General features: G+C 45.0%; 1 protein-coding gene across 31 annotated transcripts in view; it reads right to left on the bottom strand.

Annotated features, from left to right (window-relative positions):
- The window catches only part of LOC147613503 (E3 ubiquitin-protein ligase RKP), an 88,663-nt gene extending 63,991 nt beyond the window's left edge, over positions 1-24,672 (bottom strand). For 14 of the 31 annotated variants that reach the window (XM_086781462.1, XM_086781437.1, XM_086781444.1 and 11 more), the window contains exons 1-4: positions 22,313-24,664; positions 21,298-22,164; positions 1,246-1,409; positions 916-1,054 (exon numbers count right to left, since the gene is read on the bottom strand). In XM_086781462.1, coding sequence (XP_086637588.1) covers positions 916-1,054; positions 1,246-1,409; positions 21,298-22,164; positions 22,313-23,854 — 2,712 coding nt within the window. In that variant the 5' untranslated portion in view covers positions 23,855-24,664. Of the gene's footprint in view, positions 1-915; positions 1,055-1,245; positions 1,410-21,297; positions 22,165-22,312 lie in introns of all 31 variants that reach the window. The other 17 variants (XM_086781438.1, XM_086781467.1, XM_086781447.1 and 14 more) reach the window with 4 other exon arrangements.
- Between the last annotated feature and the right edge of the window lie 672 nt (positions 24,673-25,344).

Raw genomic sequence — 25,344 nt, 5'->3', positions numbered from 1 at the left:
TATAAGAGTTTATGGTATGAAATGTTTCATTCCCAAGGGAATGACACGCGTTTCATTGCTACCATGGCCTACAACTTTGAGAGGTAATGCCATCAGCGCTCCAGGAAGCCTAGAACCCCCACCCGATGTGGAGGGAGTAGTCTGCATCCTAAAGGGTGGAGCAGCTAGGTAACAGACAACCAAGGTCCCCCCAAACTGAAAAGACCATCATCCCCCCCTTCCCCCCACCCAATGTGGAGGGAGTAGTCTGCATCCTAAAAGGTGGAGCAGCTAGGTAGCAGATAACCGAGGTCCCCCCCAACTGAAAAGACCATCAGACCACCAAGGGGACGTCATGGCCCAAAAATAACAGGTGGAACAGTCGATGATCAGACTCACGTGGCCCCCCCTACATATATATGTTACATACATACATACATACATGTGTGTGTGTGTGTGTGTGTGTAAAGAAATCAGATGCATTATGCAATACATGGCCTTCTTTGACTGCTTCTAGGCAGTCACATCCCTGGCCCCTACAAAGGGGCCTCAGTTGTATCATGATGTCTTGTTTGTGGGTTTTCACCTCGCAATGAAGTTTCCCACTGGTAATATAAGAATAACTGAGGCCCCTACAAAGGGGCCTCAGTTGTATCATGATGTCTTGTTTGTGGGTTTTCACCTCGCAATGAAGTTTCCCACTGGTAATATAAGAATAACTATATAAAAAAGTGTGTGTATAAAGAGTTTCTCTGCATTGAAAATGGCATGGTAACGTTGAAGTATTGACCACTGTGGAAAGAGTCTATAACTATAGCCACCACCACATTTGTTTCCTGCTTTTAATGGAGGTTAATCTTACACCTCGAACAGTCATCAAATAAAACTTTAACTGCAGTGTACATAGTGTGCACGCAAAAAGCAAAATTCTCTTACCAAGGTTTCGACGTAGTACTCTGGAACAAAACTAAAGAGGGCATCTCTATCACTCAGCATTAACAGCAGTTGAACGATCCACATGCATGTTGCAAACATGCCCCTCTGCTTCCATTTGGAAAATAGAGACACCCTGTACCTGCAAAGACATCTTTGCCATGAGAACAGACAGATGGAGAAGCTATGCAGTCTAGATGCACTTAAACCAAGTGTGTTGCATAAACAACAATAATAGATACAAAAATGGAGCAGCAAAGCAATTTAAATGATCTAGCACTTACATTTTGTTGGTTGGAAATAAAAAGATAAGAGAGAAAAAGAGACACCTACCAGGTGCTTTGCCGCACACAATCAATTAAATCTTCCCTGTAGACAGCTCTGGCCTCCTTTAACTGCTTCAAGAGATCACTTGATGTCTGTTCCGTGCGTATCTGTCTGTCAGTGTCATCTAATTGTGTAATGGACTGCAATTGATGTTGCAAGTAGTATGATGCCTGACAAATAAAAACAGAAAATTTTACAATCATATGCTTCTATCACAATAGAATAGACTATTGGAAATCATATCTACACACAAACACAATGCATGGTATGAACTTGCTCAATAGCTGCATGAGTGACCAAGGTTAAGTTCTTGGGACCTGATCAGCCATTCTCTCTCAGGGGCTTTGGTGACGTGACCCCTACCCATTAAAAAGAGAGATCTCACCTGTCCTCATCCTCATGAGCAGGGGCTGTCAACCCCTGCCCATTCATATGATGGCGAAGAAATGTGTCTGTAAAGCCCATTATTTCGCATGTCTAGCTGCCCATTTTAGCTTTCCTGTGCACACCTGCTTTGATATCCTGTATCTAGCTACCCAGCACTTCTTTTCAACCCTGCAGGCTGCCATGCTTGCTTGGTTAAGAAAGAAAACAACGCCGCAGCCTGCAACCCCACCTCCATCCCTAACTTGTATGAATCCCCCCAAGCCTTTTCCAGCCCTTCATCCCTTCCTCTGCTGCCAGTCATCTTGCTTTCTCCCTGTAAACACTCTAGTTGTAAGATACCTCCCATACCCTACCTTACCCCTTCATTCGAGGTAGGGAGGGATCTCATTGGTAAGTAACACCCCAAGCTTCCTATGAAGATTGCCTAATCAAGAGCCAATCCTTGATTATCTGATATACGAATACATTCACGGTCTTGGGGATCTTACCTAATATTTACCCATATTTTGCTTGGAAAGTACCTGACTAATCGGGTCCACCCTAGCACCCACTTTCTAAATTTGGAATCCAGTCATCTATGAGGTTTTTTAATTACTAAGCACGTTGTTAAATAGATGCATCACATAACAAGGTTCCTTTCCCTTCACTCGTTCTTTTATCCCTTAATGCCAACGAATCATTTAAAAAACATTATATCTTGGAAAGGTCCTTTGGGAATGGGTAAAGGCTGTAACAACTCTATCCTCTTCCCACGAGGAGCTTTCACTTTCTGACAAATGTCACAGTGTTCGACATGAGTGAACACATATTGCCTCATTCTTGGCCAATAATATTGTCTTTCTAGCTACTCCAAAGTCGAATTCATGCCCCTGTGACCACCAGTGATGGCATCATGGGCGTCATGGAGAAGAGCTGCCCTGAACGACTTCATGACACAAAGGCGGCCTTTCTAGAAAAGCCAACCATCTCGTATCAAAAAGTGGCATGGTCCTCTGGCATCCAATGCCTACTCCCACTGTGTACCAAATTCCTCGGAATCCATGTACATGTGCTTCATGTCATTTAGTCCCATACCAACAAGGCCGAGTCTAGTGTTCTAAATCAAAGTCATTGTTCCCTTCATGCTCAAAGCATCGGCTGCTGGGTTGGCCTTTCCTAGAAGGTACTCGATCATTCCACCAAATTGCTAGAAGATTTGACTTCATCGGTGCTAACGGTCACTCCACTGTGCACTTGGCATTGACTGGATCCAACGTAATGCCTGATGTTCAGTGTGAACCTCAAATTCTCGGCGCGATAAAGGAAATGCTTCCAATGTTTCAGGGCATAAATTACTGTTAGAAGTTCCCGATACACCGAGTAATTCTTTTATGCACGCAATAACTTACGGAACATGTAAGCTATTGGATGGCCATTCTGTTGTGAAACACCTCCAATGGCGATGTTACTCGTATCGATGATTACTTGGAACGGCTCATCCCACAAGACAAGCACTAGACAAGGAGCTTCTGACAAAGCCACCTTGAGATTCTTGAATGCCTCCAACGCTCGTGGAGTCATTGGATCCGCTACCTTTTAGTATTGACACCCTTAAGCATATCTATAAGATCCACCGAGAGGTCAAAGAACCTGTCAATGTGGGTGGAATATGCTTAGTATATGCCCACAAAGGATCGGATATCGTATGCAGTCTGTGGAATATGATTAGCATCACCTTGGCCGAATCAAGTTGGATACCTCAACATTGATTATGTATCCAAGGTAGTGAACCCGAACAGATAAAACTCAACGTTTTCTCGTTGACATAGAGCTCGTTGCTTTCCAGCAACTTTAAAACTTTCACCACATCAATGTCATGATGCTCAACCATAGCTGAAAATACTAGTATCTGAAACCGGACTTCAGAAATCTGACGAGCGGTGAAACAAACACTCGCATACCAAACACTTCATCATCCATGGGGACATGGAAAAGGAAAATAAACAAAGGGAGCTATAGTGCTCCTGCAAATAGTACAAGGACACCGATTGGCTCAATACGCAGTGACGCCCCTTGAGGTATTTCTTTACTTGAACAAAATTTGAGTACATAGTACAACTTGTCGAATCCTCTACCAATAGGATCCCTCGAAGCTTTCACTAGGACTTCCAAATAAGAACTCTCGTTATTACAGCAAAGCATTCCATAAAGGAGGCACACCTGTACGACACCGCCCTACTTGAAAAGATCTTATCTATCTCTACCATGGATCTCTCAAACCCTTTCCCAAACAGCAGTAGGGTTGTACCAAACCACATGTCCTCCCCTGTAGTCACAGCTTGCATGTAACCTCGAGAAAACTAGAACCTGTCCACATGAATCCAGAGACATGCTTTCCACATGAAACCAAAGACCTGTATCCGATAAACCAAAGACATGTATCCCATAACCATAGGCATGTTTCCTCGATACCAAAGTCATGTTTCCTCTTGAAAACCAATGTCCTGTTTCCATAACAGATAAACCCACATATCACGGTTGCCAAAACCTAGAGAGAGAAAGATAGAGGACGTGTCAAGCAATCCCTGAATACACATAAGTCCAAGATGGAGAGCAACAACACATCTCTTCCAAGAACATCATCTTGTGTGTACATATGTAGCTTGATCCTCTCTAATCTCGTAAACAAAACATGCTTGCAAAGAGAGAGAGAGAGACCCCTTGGCTGTTAGCCCCTCGGCACCTCCTTCAGCTCACCTCCTTCCAAGAGAGAGAGAGAGAGTCAAGCGTGGTGTTCAGCCCTTGCGCCTCTGTGGCCACCTGCAGTCCTTCTGGCTGCCCGACTGTCTATAGAGAGTCTCACGCCTTGCGCCCGTTGCTGGCTGAAGCCCATACGTGCAACCACCTGGCGTAGAAAGCCTTCACCTCATACCCGCCTAGCTGCCCTGATTGGCTGCAGCCCACCTGGCGCCCGTTAGCTGACTGTAGCCTGCCTATAGCCCACTGCCTATAGCCCTTGCGCGCAGCAGCCGCCCTGTAGCCCTTGCGCGCAGCAGCCGCCCTGTAGCCCTTGCATGCAGCAGCCGGTAGCCCATGTGTGCAACAGCTGCATGGCCTCCCTGTAGCCCTTCTGCAGCAACACCCTGTTGTGGCCCATGTGCGCAACCACCTGGTCGCCTGCCTCGTTGCCCGACTGGCTGCAGTCCTTATGCGCAGCCACACCCGGCTGTAGCCCATGCGCAGTTGCACCCGCCTGGAGCCCATGCACAGCAGCAGCACCCACCGCCTATAGCCAATGTGCAGCAGCCTGGTAGCCGATGTGCAACACTTGTGCAGCAGCGCCTAGGATGTAACCCTTGCGCGTAGCAGCGCCCTGGTCACCTGCCTAGTAGCCACACACACAACAGCACCCGACTCCACACGGCGACCACCTCAAGGGGATGCGCCATACTCCATGTCCCTCCGCCTATTTAAAGAGGCGATTCGCTTTTCAAAAACGCCAAAAGCAATCATAGCAAAACGCATGCCTCCAATAATAATATTATTTTTAAGTCATATAAGGTTATTAAACCTTATAAACTTTATAATCCTTTTTGTCCCCTTTCACACTTGGGCTGGCCACACACACATGGGTTTTCCTTTTCATATCCAACTAATGCTTGTTCACACTATCCATCCCATGCCTGTGCCCACCTACTTGTTGTCCAGAGGGAAAAACACAGGGTCGTAACAATTATCTCGTCCAAAAATATGAACACACTTTCCAATCAAGTTCCTGAATATCCGCATCATCATGCCGTTGAATGTGGCCGGGGCGTTCATCAAGCAAAAAAGCATGACCACAAATTCATAGAGAGTCCGTTCCGTCCGGAAGGCCGTCTTAGGGATGTCCCCCTCAACAATCCTAACCTGGTGGTACCCACTCTTTAAATCTAGTTACGAGAACACCTTGGCCCATTCAGCCTCTTGAGAATGTAATCTGTTTGAGGCATCAAGAACTTGCTCTTGATAATAAGCTTATTGAGTGGATGATAATCGACACAAAATCGGAAAGGACCATCTTTTTTCCTGACGAACAGGATCAGGGCTACAAATGGCGACACACTCGGGCATATGAAGCCAAATTGCAACAGCTCTTGGAGTTGGCGGTCTAACTCCGATTCCATTGCCTTGGACAGACAGTATGGAAACTTGCTCGGGGATCCGAGCTGGAGAGGTCGTCTTTCTTGGGGGGAGCTGGGGAGGGAGATTGTCTTGAAGACGGAGAGCCTGGTACTTCTCGAAAGTGTTGGCCACTGATTGGGCAGTATGGATATGAATCATTGCACATCGTGCACCTTTCCGTATTTGTCGTTTAGCCTGTACGTGACTTATGAGAGGAAAGTTCAGGATCCCTGGCTCCTCGCACTTAATGGTCACTGGGGCTTTGAAAACATTCCCAGTAATCCGAAAAGTGTGACTGTCCCAATCAATGTCTGACTGGAACTTGTGAAACCATTGAATTCCCAGAATTATGTCTGCTCCTACAAGAGAGACAACCATAAAGTCACGCACAAACTATATACCCTGAATCACTAGCTTAGCACGTTGAGCTTCATGCTTGATACTCGTCATCGTTCCTGTGCTAAATCCAACAACCTTCTTGCATACCGAAGTCAACAGGAACCGGGCTCGCCGAGCGGCCTGTTCCGTGACCACATCCTCCGTGCTGCCGCCATCAAACAAGACGACAACTCTTTAGCCACCTATGTAGCCAAAAGTCTTGAGCAGTTCGTTGCGGTCGTACTCCTGGTCTTGGGCACTCTTCTCCTTATCTTCGAGCTCCCGACTAACGATTGCACCAACTAAAGAACAGGGATCTGAACCACTAGGGATGACCGTTGGGTCTATCTGGAAGCAAGGCTCGCCAACGGAAGTCATGGAGGTTGGGGTGGTAGTCTGCAGAGTGGTAGTCTTCTTTGGACAATCTTTTGGAAGTGTGTCCTTTTGTTTGACAAAAGAAACACCTACCCTCCTCCTTGTACTGAGCTATCTCTTGTCGACTCCGTTTCCATCGGTCTTGCCTGCTTGAGCTTTCTGGTTTGGAGTAAGCTTGGGTTAGTTGAGTTCTTGGAGCCAGAGGCTCCCATGCTCTATCCTAGTGTCACCAGCTTGGACATTTTCCAGTATGAAAGGGGTCTCGTGGACTCCATGATGTCTAAATATTTGGAAAGTACAAGCTTTGGGAATGGGAAATTATCTTGGAATACAAAGAACTACACTCCTAAAATTTAGGAGAGTTGCTATTTTCGGCCCAACTCCGATGGAAATTCTGTTCACGTCATTACATCTCGAATTGAGCAAATACCAAGAGTTGGCAAAGTGCCTATGATAGAATGTCTACCAGTTGGGATATTTTTAGAGAGAAAGTTTATGGAAGGACCCATCTCTTGAATTGGGACATGTGGCCCAAAGTGAGACAAGTGGCCTCACACTTGTCACTTCAGTATTGTGTGGCTCTCCACTTGTCATTGTAGCATTCTCTTGCCATTTTAGCTCTTGGGAGGCCCAAACCTATAAATTGGAGCCCTCTCTTCTCATTAATAGAGGCTCTCTTGCTGCACACTAGCCTCTACCACCGTTACAAGCTACCCGAATGATGGCTACTCTCTTTCTCTCTCTTGAAGGCTGCCCATGAAGAATACCAACTATTGGAGACTGTTTTGGAGGCTTCCATCGCGAAGAAATACTTAAGGCAAGGGTATTTAATCATTTATTATGATTTCTAGCCATTGTACTTGTTGTACCAGCCCTTGTACCTACTGTACCAGCCCCTGTACTGGCTGTACCAATCCTTGTACGTTGTTGTACCTGCTTGTACCAACCATTGTACACCAAGATTTGTACTTGCTGTACCTACTGTGCCAGTTGTACCAACCACTGTACCGACTGTACCAACCATCGTACTCATACCGGTTGAATGGAGAGTTATACTTGCTCTACCAGCTCTATTGAATGAAGACCCGTGGTTTTTGGGGAAGAATCAGTACCCACACGAAGGTATATGGATTATATTGTTGGTTCGGCATTTCTACACCCTGTGTTCCGGCTTGGTAGCCTCGTGTTGGGCTGTGTTATGGCATTTGTATATGGATAATCCGGCACCTCCCATGGGAAGAGTAAGGCCCTCAAAGCTAGTACATGATATTATTCTCCTTGGGTAATAAAATACTCCAAGGGGGGGAGGGGGGGTGGCCCATTCCAGCCTCTATGCAGTGTTATATGTGCAACTTTTACTTTCAGCTTTGTGGATTGTTTAATGGCTATGATTAAATGCCGAAATGTTTATTTATGCTCATGGGCAAAGTGATGCACACCCACTCTCGCCCTTCTCGGGCGACTTACATTGGTATCAGAGGCTTCCTTCTATCAATGAGGAAGGGAAAAGATCTCAAGTGGGAACCACACTTACTATCATTGCTATTAAGCATGGCCAGCCACGTCATAGCCTATGAAGCAAGGCAATAGACAACTTGGTCTAAGGATTTATGAATTCACAAAATTTATCTTGGAAGTATGGAGTTGGCTTGACGTGCACACGTTTAGCACTCTTTCCATATGGACATTGTGGATTATATTATCAAGCTTACAGGCAAGCTATATGGAGATATATCTCAGGATATCTTAAGGATATGGTGACGAGATGTTTCTTTTGGCTTCATGACCAACCTGGCAAAGAAAAGCTAAGTATACTTTGAGTCCTTGTATAGCCATGCAAGGAGTTTCTTGCCTTGAGATGGTTTCAAGGAAACATTGTTTATGGCTCCCTTTATTGGGATGGATTATATCTATGGAGATAACTTTCTTGGATGAGATTTATATAGATATTGGGCTTCACAAGCAATTTCTATGGACGAATCTATCCCAATTTATAGAGAAGAAATCTTTGGATATCTCATGGATATGATGCTTTTATGGATAAAGTCCACCTCTACTCCAAGGTGTGTGGTTAGCACAGAGTATGTGGTAAGAGTTATGGTATACAAGTCTGTGGATTCCTGGACTTCTTTTCTAGGGATTTGGATCCATCCTCAGGTTTATGGATTATTCTTTTTGGCTCTCTTTATTTTGGATGCATTGGACTTATGGAACTCATGGTTCACATACCCTGTGTAATGTTCTCGTCCTATGTGCCCTCTTGAAGATTGTTTCTACTATGTATGGGTGGAACAATAGAGAGCAGATCAAAGGGAACATGGACACTTCAGAGGATAGTGTCAAGCACAACATACCATGTGTAGTGTTCTCTTGTCCTACGTGCTCTCTTGAAGATTGTTTCTACCATGTATGGGTGGAACAAATAGAGAGCAGATGAAAGGGAACATGGACACTTGAGAGGGTAGTGTGAGTTGGTGGCCGAAATGCCTACAAACTATTGGTGGCCGAAATGCCTATAAACTATGTGTAGCAGAAATGCTTATGGAACACTAGGCTATGTATGCCTACGAGTGATTGTTTTATCTTGTTACTTGAGCCCACCTCTCATCCAAGGTGTGGTCAGAGTACCAACACGGAGTGCAAGTGGTAAAGTGGACATGATACCTCGTTGGCAGGGGACTTATGTGTACGCCAAGGGTCATGTGGATTAGCATATGTGTGTGTGCCTTGAGCTTCTTTGTTACTGGATTATACAGTGACATGGATCTTATGGACTATATCTATGGTTTCTCATTTGGCCGAAATGCCTAAAAACTAGAAGAAACAGGGTATATCTATGATATTAACTATGTAGAAGGAGCTTTTCTGTCACCATGGTTTGTGCTCTTGAATGGCACCAATTTGTGTGCATAGCATATGTTTCTGTGCGAGGCACTAGGTTCTTGTGCAGGGCACTCGTTTGAGTATCTTAGCACCTGGTTGGCGATTTTCATTGGTATACTATTATCTCATTGATATTGGTTATTGAGACACAGCTGCCTCTTGTGCTTGTGTCTAACATATCTTCGACGGAATTCTTGCCTACTTGATGGGACATGATTATATCTTGGATATATGGCTTCAAGCTTAAAGTTGTGGACAACTTTTAAGAAGCTGGGGAGGATGTCACCAACCTGGACATTTCCCGGTATGAAAGGGAAATATTTGGAAAGTACAAGCTTTGGGAATGGGGGATTATCCTAGAATACAAAGGACTACACTCCTAAAATTTAGGAGAGTTGCTATTTTTGGCCCGACTTTGATGGAAATTCTGTTCACGTCATTACATCTCGAATTGGGCAAATACCAAGAGATGGCAAAGTGCCTATGATAGAATGTCTACCAGTTGGGATATTTTTAGAGATAAAGTTTATGGAAGAATCCATCTCTTAGATTGGGACATGTGGCAAGAAAGTGGACCAAAGTGAGACAAGTGGCCTGACACTTGTTAGAAAGTGGATTAAAGTGAGACAAGTGGCCTCACACTTGTCACTTCAACTATTTGTGTGGCTCTCCACTTGTCATTGTAGCCTTCTCTTGCCATTTTAGCTCATGGGAGGCCCAAACCTATAAATTGGAGCCCTCTCTTCATTAATAAAGGCTCTCTTGCTGCACACTAGCCTCTACCACCGTTACAAGCTGCCCAAATGATGGCTACTCTCTTTCTCTCTCTCTTGAAGGCTGCCCATGAAGAATACCGGCTGTTGGGGACTATTTCGGAGACTTCCATCGCGAAGAAATACTGAAGGCAAGGGTATTTAATTATTTATTATGATTTCTAGCCATTGTACCTTTTGTACCAACCCTTGTACCTACTGTACCAACCATTGTACTGGCTGTACCAATCCTTGTACTTATTGTACTTGCTTGTACCAACCATTGTACCAACATTTATACTTGTTGTACCTACTGTACCAACCACTATACTTGCTGTACCAACCACTGTGCTAACTGTACCAACCACTGTACCGACTGTACCAACCATTGTACTTGTTGCACCGACTGAATGGAGAGTTGTACTTGCTTATACTAGCTCTATTGCATGAAGACCCATGGTTTTTGGGAAAGAATCAATACCCACACGGAGGTATATGGATTATATTGTTAGTTCGACATTTCTACAGTCTGTGTTCCGGCTTGGTACCCTCGTGTTGGGCCGTGTTATGGCATTTGAATATGGATAATCCGGCATCTCCCGTGGGGAGAGTAAGGCCCTCAAAGCTTGTACATGATATTATTCTTCTTGGGTAATAAAATACTCCAAGGGGGGGGGTCGGCCCATTCCGGCCTCTATGCAGTGTTATGTGCAACTTTTACTTTCAGCTTTGCGGATTGTTTAATGGCTATGATTAAATGCCAAAATGTTTAATTATGCTCATGGTCAAGTGATGCACGCCTACTCCCGTGCTTTCCGGGCGAGTTACACCTGGGAAAGACAACACCCCCCCCCCCCCCCCCCTCGAGGTGGGTGCCTTGTCAAGGAAGGTTGGGAAGTCTTGGGCTTTCCATCATTGTACTTCATTTCAACAATGTGCCCAAAAAAGAGTGCATCCTTGAAGACGGCTGACCGAAACATACGTACTTCCCAATGGATTTGCACGTCAAGGCCATAAAGGAACTCCCTTTTCTTGTCCTTGTCAGAAATGTCTAATTGCAAACATAGGTTTGAAATTTTGGTAGCAACCTGTAGGATTGGTTGTGCATTTTGATACGCCCCCCTAAACTCGTCTTCGAGTCGCTCAAGGTAATGGGGCGGTAGAAATCGCCGCTTAAGATCTAAGACAAACTCGTCCCAAACATTAGCTGCCATACCTAATCTCCTGTGGGCATAAGCCCATTGGGTCAACCATGGAATGGCCTCACCTTCTAAATACCAACTAGCCAAGATCACTCTGTCAGCATCATTTTTTCTTATAGCATCAGAATAAGCTTCAAATTGATGCAACCAAAAATAAAGGGATGTGAGGTCACGTTTACGATTATACTTACTCAAGTTCATCCTCTCGGAAAGACGATGGTGTCACTCTTCCATCTAAAGCTGGAAGAAATCTTTTGTACTCCGTGCGTCACTGAGCGTCTCTAAAGGGTTGTCAGGAAAAGGATCTACTATCGGGATGTGGGAAAGAAAAGGAGAGAGAGGAGGAGACGGAGAAAAAGGGGCTAGAAAACAGGTTCTTTCTTCCAAGGCCAAGATCTACGCCTTCTACTCTTCCAATTGGGTGCTCTGGTCTACACTTGCTTGCATCATCGTCTAGAACATGTCATGCATACTCATGTCTACCGCCCTCAAAGGACTGCTTAGTGCTCCTTGTTCTGAAGTTCTTCGTTCTCTCTCTCTCTCTCTTAGTTGAAGTTTGCCATAGTGGAAAAATGCACTTCCTTTCCGGAACGCAATCTAACCATCCACTATGCGTGTGGGAGACTTTTCAAAGGCTAAAAACCAGTTGTCTTTCTAGGGATAGGAGTCACACCGAAAGGGGTTATCCTCCACAGTTTAGAAACCAACCACACAAGTGTGAAAAAAAAAACTTTCTTTTTTTTTGAGTTTTCTGGCTGAATCTTCACACTTGAAGAAGGCATTTATACCAATGTAACATGCGAAAGCTCGCTGGATAGAATCGGTAACTTCAATGTTCACAATTCAGCAATCTTCGCGACGAAGATAACGCACAAAACACAGAGAGATGTGCATATATATATACATATATATATGCACATATATGTATACATATATATATATACATATATATATACATATATATATACATATATATATATAACGCACAAAACACAGAGAGATGTGCATATATATATACATATATATATATATATATATATATATATATAGAGAGAGAGAGAGAGAGAGAGTTGGACACAATACTGGGTCCCGAATACCCTCTGTAGGCCCCCACCACAAATGGTGTATTTGCTTTATTAGAATAATGTACAATAACGCAAATCTGTAGATCTGATGATCTGTTCTTGACCTGCACTCTTCACCTTGGTTGTAGCACCCCCCTGGCTGTCCTGGCCCTTGGAACACAACCACCCTTTGTGAATTACAAGATGCTTGACTGAGATCTATGCTTGGCTATTTATAGCCCTAATGATGCTGGTTGGCTGGCTCAAACAGGGGTCGACCTGTTGTTAAAAATCCCACGATCAGGTTCTTAATGCTTTTACTTCATGCACTGTCACACCTAGATGCTAGCCGCCTGTCCAAACTGGCTGTCCAGGCCTGTGCTGGCTGCTGGGCAGCCCATATGCCCTGGCCGCCTACAGTCCTGGCTAAAATGGGCTAGCTGACTCGCTGGGCTGGCCTCTAAGGCAAGTCAGCTGGCTGGCCAAGCCCCAATGGGCTGGCCAACAGCCTGCCATGCCCTTCCTTGGGCTGGCCGACAAGGCCAGAGGCTCCAAAGGCTGGCCAACACATGCCCTAGCCTTCCTGGCTAGAGGGCAAAAGGCCATGGGCCATCTTGGCCCCCTTGGGTGGCATAAGGCCTACCCCATGCCCATGTTCAAGGGATTCCACTCCGTTGCTGGGGTAGCCCAAAGGGATTGCCCCCTTCTACGTGCTTCCTATACAAATGCCTGGTGTCCGGCTGCAAACCAAACACTCAGAACACCTGACATCATTCCAGAGGGAGACTCACAATATGGACTGGCACTTCTTCATGTGCAAGACAATGCACACGTGACCAAGACCATGTACGGGACTTGTACACCTGACCTTGGACTCTTAGTGGAACCCTGGCTAACTCGTCCCGGACTGGGGCTCACATGGGACTAGTTTCCACTCGTGGTCTTGCACCTTGGTATCAGATATGGCCACGTGGCATCCAAGTGTGGGATGCACATGACACCCTGCAAGCAGGAGTATTTGCTTATATTAATTCTTTGGAGATTTGTTGTACAATGCTTGAGAACAAGCAATATGACTGCCCAACACAAGGACAAGGAAGACTGTACGTCGGTTGAGTATCCACTAATCCAAGGGCACTGCACAAGACTCTTCAGGGCCACTTATGCAAGTCCAGATTAGCTTTAGGACTGCACATATGCTGGCTGAATGCTGAAGAGAACTTCAGGTTTTTCTTGGAGAAGTAGGATGCTGATTTGATGACTGAAAAACTGCTTGAGACTTTCTGATGTTGAATGAATTTATGCTGAATATATGCGCTTGCTTTTATATGATGTTGGCCTGCTGGTCGGCCAGTGCATAGGCTGTCGGCTAGATCATGTGGACAAATAAAATGCAAAATTAGCATTAAATGCTGTGCAACCAGCATTTAATGCTGCACAGTCTTGCTGCCCCAATCTTCTGCTGGCCGATTGCTATACCACCCGACCTGCTAACTAGCCCTTATCTGAGGCTGGCCGATAGGAGCCAAAGGACTCCCTCTTGCTGTCAGCTGCCTCTAATAGAGGTTCGGGGCTGTAAATAGCCCTTAACCAGGCTGCCAACTGGACCACCAGCCATGGGCTGGCCTTTGCTAGCCCGTGGGCATGCCTTCCTAGTCTCCACATGCTTACTTCATATGCTAATGCTTCTGATGCACAAACCTAATGCTAAAGTTGACTACCGACTCCAGACTGACCTCTATGGCTCGGAGATTGACCTACGTAGCTCATCCTTGACTGTCCCTGGACTGAGGGCTCACAATGAGGTCATGGCATACGACAAATATTCCTAAAAAAGGTATTACTTCTATACAAATGTCACACTAGCCTACACACTCAATAGAGCCCTTAGTGAAGGATTTCCACCCTCTTGGTCCACTAACACCATCAGCCCCATCCTCAAAGACGGAGATCCACTTAATCCTAATAACTACAAGATGATCATGATTGCCACACATTGGTCGAACTCTATGGAGGAGCTCAATTCATTTGCAAAGAGACAAGGATGCAAACCCTTTCGACAGGTACGCTTTCGCAGGAGCTACTCTACCCTAGACCACATTTCACCCTCTGTGCCATAATCGAAGAGGAAAGAGAACATCATCAGAGGATTTACTCTGCTGCTTTGTAGATTTCCGCAAAGCTTTTGTTACCGTACCCTGAGCCCGCCTCCTAGACTGTCTACAAGAGATAGGAGTCCCATCCAACGTGGTTTGGAGCATCATCCCCTCTATGAGTCCTTCACCGGACGAGACAGAGCCCCAAGAGGTATGTCGCATGAGACTTCCACCACTATTGGGGTGAAACATGGCTGCCCTTATCACCCTCTCTTTTTGGCCTCTACATCCCACGAGAGATGCCAGATTATCCATATACAAATGCCATAACACAGCCCAACACAAGGCAACCAAGCCGGAACATAGGCTGCAGAAATGCCGAGCCAATAATATAATCAATATACCTCCGTGTGGGTATTGATTCTTCTCATGGGTCTTCATGCAATAGAGCTAGTACAGCAAGTACAACACTCCATTCAGCCGATATAGCCAGTACAGTGGCAGGTACAACAAGTACATCAAGTATAAATGTTGATACAACAGGTATAGTTGTTGGTACAGCAAGTACAGTGGTTGGTATAGCAAGTACAAAAGTTGGTACAATCGGTACAATGGTTGGTACAGCCAATACAATGGTTAGTACAGCCGGTACAATGGTTGGTACAATAGGTACAACAAGTACAAGGACTAGTACAGCTAGTACAGTGGCTGATACAACAGATACAAGGGATGGTACAACAAGTACAATGGCTAGAAATCATAATAAATGATTAAATACCCTTACCTTCAGTATTTCTTCACGATGGAAGCCTCCAAAACAATCCCCAACAGCCGGTATACTTCATGGACAGCCTTCAAGAGAGAGAGAAAGAAAGTAGCCATCATTAGGATAGCCTGTAACGGTGATAGAGGCTAGTGTGCAGCAAGAGAGCCTCCATTAATGAAGGGAGAGGGCTCCAATTTATAGATTTGGGCCTCCCATGAGCTAAAATGGCAAGAGAAGGCTACAATGACAAGTGGAGAGCCATTTTCAGCATTTGTGGATGTTTTGTCCAGCTTTTATGTTTTATGCAAAGTGATGATGGATATGTTAAGGCTATGGCCATGTTTAAATGTTTTAATATGCATTGATGGTATCAACAAGTGTATCAAAGGCCCTAGTCCCCCGGACCCCGCTGTGAGTTACATTGGTATTAGAGCATAGGCTTTCTTGGAAGCGGAGGCTTCCTTCTATCAATAAGGAAGAGAAAAGATCTCAAGTGTGGACCACACTTACCATCATTGCTATTAAGCATGGCCAGCCACTTCAGAGCCTATGAAGCAAGAGCATGAGTAATAGACAGCTTGGTCTAAGGATTTATGAATTCACAAAATTTATCTTGGAAGTATGGAGTTGGCTTTATGTGCACAAGTTTAGCACTCTTTCCATATGGATATTGTGGATTATATTATCATGATCTATCTTAAACATAAAATCAGCCCCAAGAAGGTAGTGTTTCCAAATAGTCAAGGCATGAATCGCAACCAACAACTCCTCATAAACGCCCAAAGAAAGTTTTGCATCATGCAAACAATATACTATGGCATGTCCTTCTTGATTTAGGACAGCCTCAATGCAACTTCCGGATGCATCACACTCCACACATAAAGGTTTCAACAAGTCTGGAATGAGTAAGACAGACCCACTCATCACGGCATCCTTGAGACGAACGAAAGTCTCTTTCTCATCAACTATCCATTTGAAGACGGCCTTCTTCTTAGTGCTCATGCAATGGCGAAGCAATCCATGCCAAGTGTCTAATAAAACGCCTGTAATATGAGCATAAACCCAAAAAGCTTCGTACTTCATGTACAAAAGATAACTCAAGCCAATTCCGAATGGCTTCATTCTTTGATACAATATGCCCTAAATAGTGAATCTCGGAAAGAAAAAATTCACTCTTTTTCACGTTAATGAAGAGCTTGCGGTTACGAAGCTCTTCAAAAACAATGGCCAAATGTTGGCGGTGCTCTTGCTCATTCTTGGAAAATACCAAGATATCATCAACAAACACACCTATGAATTTCCAATGCTCACGGAAAATGCGATCCATCATTCTATTGAATATTGGCCGAGGCATTCGAACCAAACGGTATAACCAAAAACTCATATAAGAGTATCTACGCACACATCATTACATTCAACCTTATCATCACGAACAAAGACTAAGAATGCGGAAACACTCTTTCCCATTGCTTTATTGATCTGAACATGAGATACAACTGGGATGGAGTCTCCCTCTTGGCCAGCATCAATAACATGCATGCGGCCTCTATGCATAAAAGTAATCCAGTTGGTCTTGTACTCCTTGTGTGGCTCAATGTGGTGACGCCACGGCTTTCCCAGCAATACATCACATCCCTACAATGGTGCAACCAAGAAATTCTCATAATCAAGATACCCCTGGATGTGTTTGTGTAGCTTTCCAATGATAGGAGTCACTTGCACTTGTTTGCCCACAAAAGCAACCTCCGCCTCAATATGGGGTCCGATGTCCCCTACATTAATGTTCAATTCGGCATCTCCACATAAATGAAGTTGTCTGTGGCACAATCATCAAACATAAAGAGTGCAAGCTGATCCTTAAGTTGTCCCCACGCTTTGCAAACCATCCTCTTTGTCATCCTTACCTGCATTCCCTTGCACATCAAGAATGGCATGCACATTAGCCTTTTGTTGCTTCTCATTGTCCTTACTCTTGCACTTAGGACATTCACGAAACATGTGATCTTGGTTGCCACATGAGAAGCACTTACCCACCTTGGCATATTGCTCCCTTTGCTCAGGAGTTAGGCTAAACTTGTGCTTTTTCTGTGAGGCATCCTTTGACTACTTATTTTCAGCCTTCCCACCACTCTTTACATCTTTCACAAAAGGTTTAGTATGCTGTCTGCTCTTTTACATGCTATGACCAGCCCTTTCTTTGCCCTTGAATGCATGGTCTCCTTTGCCAGAGCGCTGCAATTTGTGCTCCAATTACTCGGTGGCAAGAGTGGCTGCAATGTAGTCTTGTAAAGCAGCATTATGATGCGTATCAAGTCCGGATTGGTAGACTGGTTGGAGCCCGGACTTGAACTTCCTTTTCTTCTCAAGTTTACCCACAAGCAAAAATGGAGAGACCTCCAAATAGATCTTCCAAAATCTGTTTACATATGCTTGCACAGACTCATTATCCTTTTGCTCTATCTTGTCCCATTTGCTCATGATCTCCTCTTACCACATTTGGAGGCAAAAACTGTGCATAAAATCTTTCTTTGAAGTCCACCCATGTCTGCACAGGGCTACTAGAAAAAGCTTTTCCGTAATCCACCAATTGGCAGCCGAGCCCTTTAGAAACATGCTTACGTGGCGAATCTTGGATTTCTCACTGAAGGCAATGTCAAACTGGGCTATAAAAGCCATTGCCATGCTTGCATCAAAATCACCATGATAGGCTTCAAACTTCACAGATTTGTCACCTGCTCTAAATTCTTTAAGCCTCTTGGCTCATCTTCTAGTTTTCTCTTCCCCTTGTCCAATGGAGCAGCAGTAGGTACATGCATATGTCCATGGCGAGAAAAATGCAATACGGAGGCATGTGCCCTATGCAACGGTGATTTGTGCAACAATAGTCTCCCGGTACTTGCATTCATATAAGGTCCCTCTATGAAACTTGTTCACCCTGGGCATACTCGATGGCATGAGTAGCCGGTGACACATGGTCTTCCTTGGCCATCCTAACATTATACATAGCTTTCAGCCCATGACGGGACTCTTCTCTGGCCAACTCCATAGGCAAAGTGCTGCAGCTTACATAGCTATCACTTTCCCCATGTGAAGCATGTATCACACGTACATTTTCAGCATGTCTGCCACTCATTCTACCATGTATATCTCTTTCTTTTCTTGACCCACGCGGACTGGGGGCTTGCTTTGAAGTCACTGAAGCCTCATCCCTGTGTACATAAGATTTACCCCTGCAAGATACATCATTTCCCGTCTCCACATATGGGGGCTCTTTAACACAAAGTTCACTTAAGGGTCCTTTCACTACATCCCCATTGAGTATAAGATAATTGAGAGATATCTCACAAGGTTTCACACCCAATTCCTTCGCCATAGAATCCATCGTGTGTGCCACCATAGACTTGGCCTTTGTAGTCTCCATAAGCTTGTGAACCTGCGGTTTCTCATACAACATTTTGAGCTCTTCTTCCTTGGCATACAACTGCCTCTTCATGTGCTCCATCTCAGCCTTTATTACATCTGGGTCATCTTCATGCATCTTCTCTTTGCCTCGAGAAGGTTGTTCAACATGTGTTTGCTTCTCTTCATAACCTGAATGCATATGCTTATTGCCCACAGCTTCAGAAACATGAGTGCCACTTGCTTGGCCAATTGAACTAGGCCCTTGTCCATTGTGTGCATGGCTACTGTTCACACGATGCCCAATGTCCAAACAACCGTTTCCCCACTAAGAAGAGGGAAACAACACTGCTTTGATACCACTGAAACTACACCAACTAGGTGTGAATGTCCTTGAGCACCATCTCGTGAGCAATACACTCGTCAACACTAAAATGAACTAGCCACAATACACATAATCACTCAAAGATACATCAATGCTCAATGCTCAAGACAATCTGCAAAAGAGAAGCACTGCACAGTACACCACCATTGAGGCCGCGAACGGGTTAACCCCCCCCTCAATACTGAAGTATATTATTGGAGTATTTTATTTGTGTACCAAGTTCCAAGGGCTTGCTAGCCAGATAATCCATGCAATGCATAATATGAAGACATATTACCCAAACAATTGCCGGTGAAGAATGTCTAAGCCGGACTCGTCGAATGAGTACATACAACCAGCCCCGACTCCTCGTAGGCGTGGAGTTGTGTGAACACGAAATTATCGTTCCGAGACCACACACGAACAGGCACTCTTGTACTAGAGCATGGCTCGCACAACTTGCAGAGGAATGGGCTTGGTCCTCCCAAGTGTAGGCACACAAACAGCTGCTCACACTCTACAAGTACACGAACAAGTACTTGTAGAAGATCCGGTACACAAGCTAGTACTATTAGGGTTTCAGCAGGTACATCCATGAGTACAGTTCTGATTTTTCAGCAAGTACAACTGGTACAGTTAGGGTTTCAGCAAGTACAACAGGGAGTACAGTTCTGATTTTCAGCAAGTACAGCTGGTACAGTTAGGGTTTCAGCAGGTACGGTGGCTCTTTCATGTGGTACAGCCAGCACAGCAAGTACAGCAGGTGCCCACATCAGGTACAGCGGGTACTGTTAGTGTTTCAGTAGGTACGGCAGGTACAAAAGGTACAGCAAGTACTGTTAGAGTTTTAGCAGGTACAGCAGGTGCCCACATCAAGTACAGCCGGTACTGTTGGTACAGAACGTACAGCAGGTACTATTAGTGTTTCAGCACTGTTAGGTTTTCAGCAGGTATAGCAGGTGCCCACAGCAGGTACAGCCGGTACTGTTGGTACAGCAGGTACTGTTAGGGTTTCAGCAGGTACAGCAGGTACTGTTAGGGTCTCAGCAGGTACCGCAGGTGCCCACATCAGAAAAAGGGAAGTGAGCCAACGAGAGTTGGGCACCAACTTCTAGGAGAAGGGAAAGTGCAAAGAGGTGGAGAAGAAAGCAGGACGAGGTGCAGGGGTCCAAATCCCTTGTGGCATAGCCCACCATGAGTAATGGTGGGCACCTCCTTAAAGTGTCCACACTTATGAGGCCCTGTGTGGGTGCCCAGCATTTGGGCTTGCCACACTTTTGACCTTGGGCCCTGGGCACTGAGGTGGCCGGTGTCCACACTTTTGACCTTGAGAAGCCTAAACTGGGATCCCTGACAGTGGGTTCCACGTCCTAGCCACACTACGGGTGACACGAGGCCTGGCCTCCCGTAGGTGACGCAAGTCCTGGCCTCAGTACGGGCGACACGAAGCTCCCTGGCCTCCCGTACCTTGGCACAAAAATAGAGGAAGACCACTTGGGCGGCCAAATGGTGACAAAGCTAAGCATGTCTTCAAAGCCAAAGAGCTCATACGCAGACCCAAGGAGGTTGAGACAGCGGAGCATTATGATCGCTGCCAAGTAGGTTTCATTGTCTGTTCCATGAGGGGTTTGGCCCACTTTCCAATATCATTATTGACTTCCCACACCAATGCTGCCTAGGGCTCTTCTTGCTCAAGCTCCACAGACACACGGACATGCTCCACCACCATCGAGCTACCTTTCCACGTGACATGGCTGAGGGAGACCTCTCGATCATACTCATTAGCCCCACGCTTGATATATTGGAGAGCTTTTGATTTTTGCTATTTTATTACCTGTTCCATGATGAGATATGCCATGGACATTATTGTATCACTTTGGTCACATTGGGTCTTTTGGCAGATGCTCTCTCTCTCTCTCTCTCTCTCTCTCTCTCTCTCTCTCGATCACATGTACTGTCAGATGTTTTCATTTTACTTGTTCTTTCAGTTTTCCATGGCTCAGTATATCCATGGTACCATTGTATTACTTTTGGTCTCATAGGCCCTTGGGACGTTATTATCTCTCTCTCTCTCTCTCTCTCTCTCTCTCTCTCTCTCTCTCATTTGGCATTGCCACAGCTACTTCAGCGGTAATTATTCTGAACAGTCATCCTTATCCCTTGGTTGTTCTGTTATGCTTCATAATTGGGATCTCTCCGTTTCAAGAACTATGGCATTACAAACAGTTAACCAAAAAAAAAAGGAATACCTGTTTGAAGTTTGGAGCCACTCCTAAATGATATAGCAACACCATTATATCCAACAACTCCTCTTCCCGAACAGCATCAGACAGAAAAGCTTCAGAACTGCTCTTCTTTTGCAAACTAAAATAAGATGAACTGCTGAGAATAGGATCAACCCTGCCACTTCGGCTACGTTTCTCTTCTTCATCCTCAGTACAGTTCCTCCTACCATGCTCAGGCCTTGCAGTTCCACTATTTTCACTGACACTATTCACATGTATGTTGAAGCCTTTGTTAAGAACTCTGACAAATCCCTTGCTACAGCTGACTGTGCTTCCCAATATTCCAGGGCAACAGCACGGCTTTTTCTTCCCGAGATGTGTGACTTTCTTTTCACCGTCTTCCATACAGCCTTCCTCCCAAACAACTGCATCACGATCACCTGGAGCCAGAATGTGTGCCTTGGAAAGATGACTATACGTTCCACCAAGCCTTGCAAAATCAATTATATACGAATCAGCATCTAAAAATAACTGCACACTGAAGCTTCTTTTGCCACCCCTATGCAAGAATCCAACAGTGGCATCGTGTTCCATCCCAGCAGATTTTGCACTGCTTGAAGTGAATCCCTCTGATAAAAAGCGAAGCAGCACAGTGTAGGCAGTCATTAAGACAGAGTTATCTGATAAGCCAGGAGGAGGCATGTTTCTTGCCGCTCCCTTGTTTTTGCTCACCAGATGTCTCAGAAATGACATAAAAACTGATCCTGATGGATGTGTCAAGCTTGACTTGAACAATAAGTCTGATGACCCAGCATTTGTACTTGAAGAGCCCGCAGTGGATGGCACAAATTCAAGGAGACAATGGGACAACTCCCACTGCAGCTCTTCCACCTGATACAGTGGATAAATTATAAAACAAAATGCATTACCTAGCCTAAAAATGAGGCCAAAGAAAAACACTCTGATACTTACAAGCATTTAAGTCTATTGACAAGTAAAATCTTTAAAATAAGCTCTCCGCAATACATGATCTGCTTACCTTGCCAATTGCTTTGGACAAAGCTTGGGCAGTCTGTCTCATGTTATTCTCAGTACATGAATCCTCCCGAGAACCAGGCCACCAAACAGTCGGCATCAATCTCTCAAGATCGTATTTGTTCGGGCCCTTCCTTGAGAGCAAACCTTCCAAGCATAGCTCAAAGCTACTAGAGCTGCACCAATGTATTAAAATATCCTCTCTGCGTAGTAAGCGGCATGCCAAAACCAAATATGAGTATGAACCTGTGAATGGGGACTCAGCAAGAATGATAGGAGACGTTCTGCACCCAAATGCAAGTGCTTCCATAACCTCACATATGCAGATACAGGCACTTTTTGAGTCCAAAAAGGGCAATATCAGGTCTAGCGCGATATCCACACTTTTAACATCATGTGGCGGTTGAAGCCTGGAAAGTTCCATGAGGAATGGGACAAGAGCTCCCCACGTCACATACTCTAAAGATCTGACACTCTGACATTCCACCGTGAGTAAGCTTGCAAGTGATTTGCAAATCTCTCTCCCAACAAGAGTAGACTCTTCACCAAGCGGCTTCAACCGCTTCAATCTCTCAACAGGTGCCATGGCAGCAACAACTTCTTTGCTGTCCAGCTGCAAGAGTCTCTGTAGGCATCCTAACAGAAATCGGGCTCTTGTCAATGCAGGAACTATAAAATTTTTATCCTTCACTAATGGAGGAGCCTGTATTGGTTGAAAGCCTTCCACTGGATATCTGAAAGGTCTCCCACCAAAATTAAGATCACACCTCTCACCTTGAGACAAGGAAATGGCAGGATAGTACGGCAGCTTGGGCTCTGAATTTCCAACCTTCGTAAATGCAATACCAAGGGAGAGACCATTTCTCAAGAATGAAATCTCACCTGTGTCTAAATTGATGCAGCACCCAATCACATCTCCAGATACCCAAGGCTGGCCATATGGATGCCAAGAAACACTCCATTTCCTGACCCTTCTTCCATCATATGCATAAGAATCTGTCGAGTCACCTACACCTTCTTCTCTTGTGAAACTACAAGAGCGCGTTGCCCATCCCAATTGCTGTATTCCTGCAGTCTCAACAGTGACTTCGTACATCCATTTTCCCCTTGAAACACAAGCATTGGCTCGGACACTGCTGAATGCAGCTTGACTTTCCAAAACCAGCCCTCCTCGCATAAACTTGATATCCCCCACTGCACTCTGCTTATCAACTGCCACAATCCCATCACCCGATCCATCATTTGTGATTGAGATGCCATCTCTGCTGCCTTTTTCATGATTGGGAAAATTCGGCAACAGCGTTTGCAGGAAGGATTGTATGCTTTCTAAATTCACCTTATCACCCACAATGAAAGCTGCCCCATGGCCTGAACTTACATTGAACACGTAGTCAAGTGTTTGTTCAGTTGAATCTGTTCTGCCTTTATCACAGACACATCTAACCGTAGTGACAAGGTCGGCGTTACTTTCGTCTTCTTGGAGAAGTACAGACAGACCTGTGGGAAGCCCCCCAAAGCATGGCTCTCTACCAAAAGAATCCCTCATATTTGGGCACTGGATTGATCTTCCTCACAACATTTGAGATATGACAGCAGATAAACTTCCCAAGGGCCATTCAATCTCATCAGAAAAAGCAAAGAGTTTCATCAGCGAGAGCATAAAACTATTATCCTGCAACGGCACTGTTTCATCATGCAGCAAAATCTGTATTTAAGGAACTCAAGGTAGCGAAAGTAATACCCGTGTAGTGAGATGGCAGCCTGTGTTTGCGTGTGCTCCACCAAACACCAAGTTTTACATCACATGCCTGTCACGGCACATACCTTGGCATCCACCCCAGGAGTCTGAACAACTCAGGCAAATCTCGGCAATTTGTAATCTCGTGAGCATATCCTATTGTCCCAATCTATCTAATCCTACTCTTCTAATCTCTACATCCACTGATGTCTGGGTGCTAGATGTGCCCTTGACCTCAGAAATTGAGCGGATCGACAGAAAAGCCCTTATCGCAGATAAAACACCTTGTTTCCTTTTTCCTCTGGCCAAAACCCTAACTCTGTGCTCTGCAAATCACACCTTGTTTTCTTCTTCCAAACCCTGGCTTTGTACTCTGCAGAATCGGGCCTCAAGACAGGTGCCAAAACAAAATAACTATACAGAAAAGATAAGGAGAAATGATACAGACCGTCTGGCTATGTTGTGCAGTCTGCAAAGGAAGGGTTCTGATTCTGCAACTACGGCGAGATCGAGAGGGCACAGTGCAGGAAGAATCGAATGGTGGTGATGACGACGCCGACAAAGAGGTATCGACGTTCCCCTATTCCAAAAGGGAAAAAAAAAATAGCACAAAAAAAGGTTGGTATAGCGCTTTTAATAAAACCCCGTTTTTTTCCGCGAGTATGGTCAAATCAAAGCATGTGGATAATTTCTTCTTCTTCTTTTTTATTTGCGCAGCTAATTCCTAGTTCATGAGAGGACGCCCGCTTTTAACACGACAACATATGCGGGCAACATTACAAGGTAGCATCATTCGGGGTAACCAGCAAGTTTGACGCACAAGAGGTAGGAAGCATTTCAAGGTTGACGCACAAGAGGTAGGTCTTTCTCTCGCTCTGGTGTAGTGGACGTGACAAGGTTGCAATGGAGCAATCGTAGGAGGGAAGATGCACAAGAGAGATAGGAGGGCGATTTACGCGGGAGTCACAGTTCGCCCGGTCCTCGCTCTACGGGATTTTTCTTTTATTCTTCAATTTATCTCCTCCCTACATTTGGATTAATCTTATTGGTCCATGTGGAGGAAAGCCCAAAGGAAACAGGTGAGAGGATGGAGGGGGAGAGAGAGAGAGAGAGAGAGAGAGAGAGAGAGAAAGAGGATTGGTGAGAACGAGGAGTTGCACATGTACGTACAGGCCCACTATGAACCTTAGCATTAGTTAATGCACCCATAATAGTTTGGGTGGATGATAATCTATTTAACAATCATACTATGAATATTGCAGAGGGCTAGTCTACAATGTAGTGGCATAGCATGGAAA

This window comes from Cibotium barometz, chromosome 43 (genome assembly GCF_041138505.1).
Source record: "Cibotium barometz isolate CiBa-2024 chromosome 43, ASM4113850v1, whole genome shotgun sequence".
Classification (NCBI taxonomy): Eukaryota; Viridiplantae; Streptophyta; class Polypodiopsida; order Cyatheales; family Cibotiaceae; genus Cibotium; species Cibotium barometz.
This window is presented reverse-complemented; position numbering and strand designations above follow the sequence as displayed.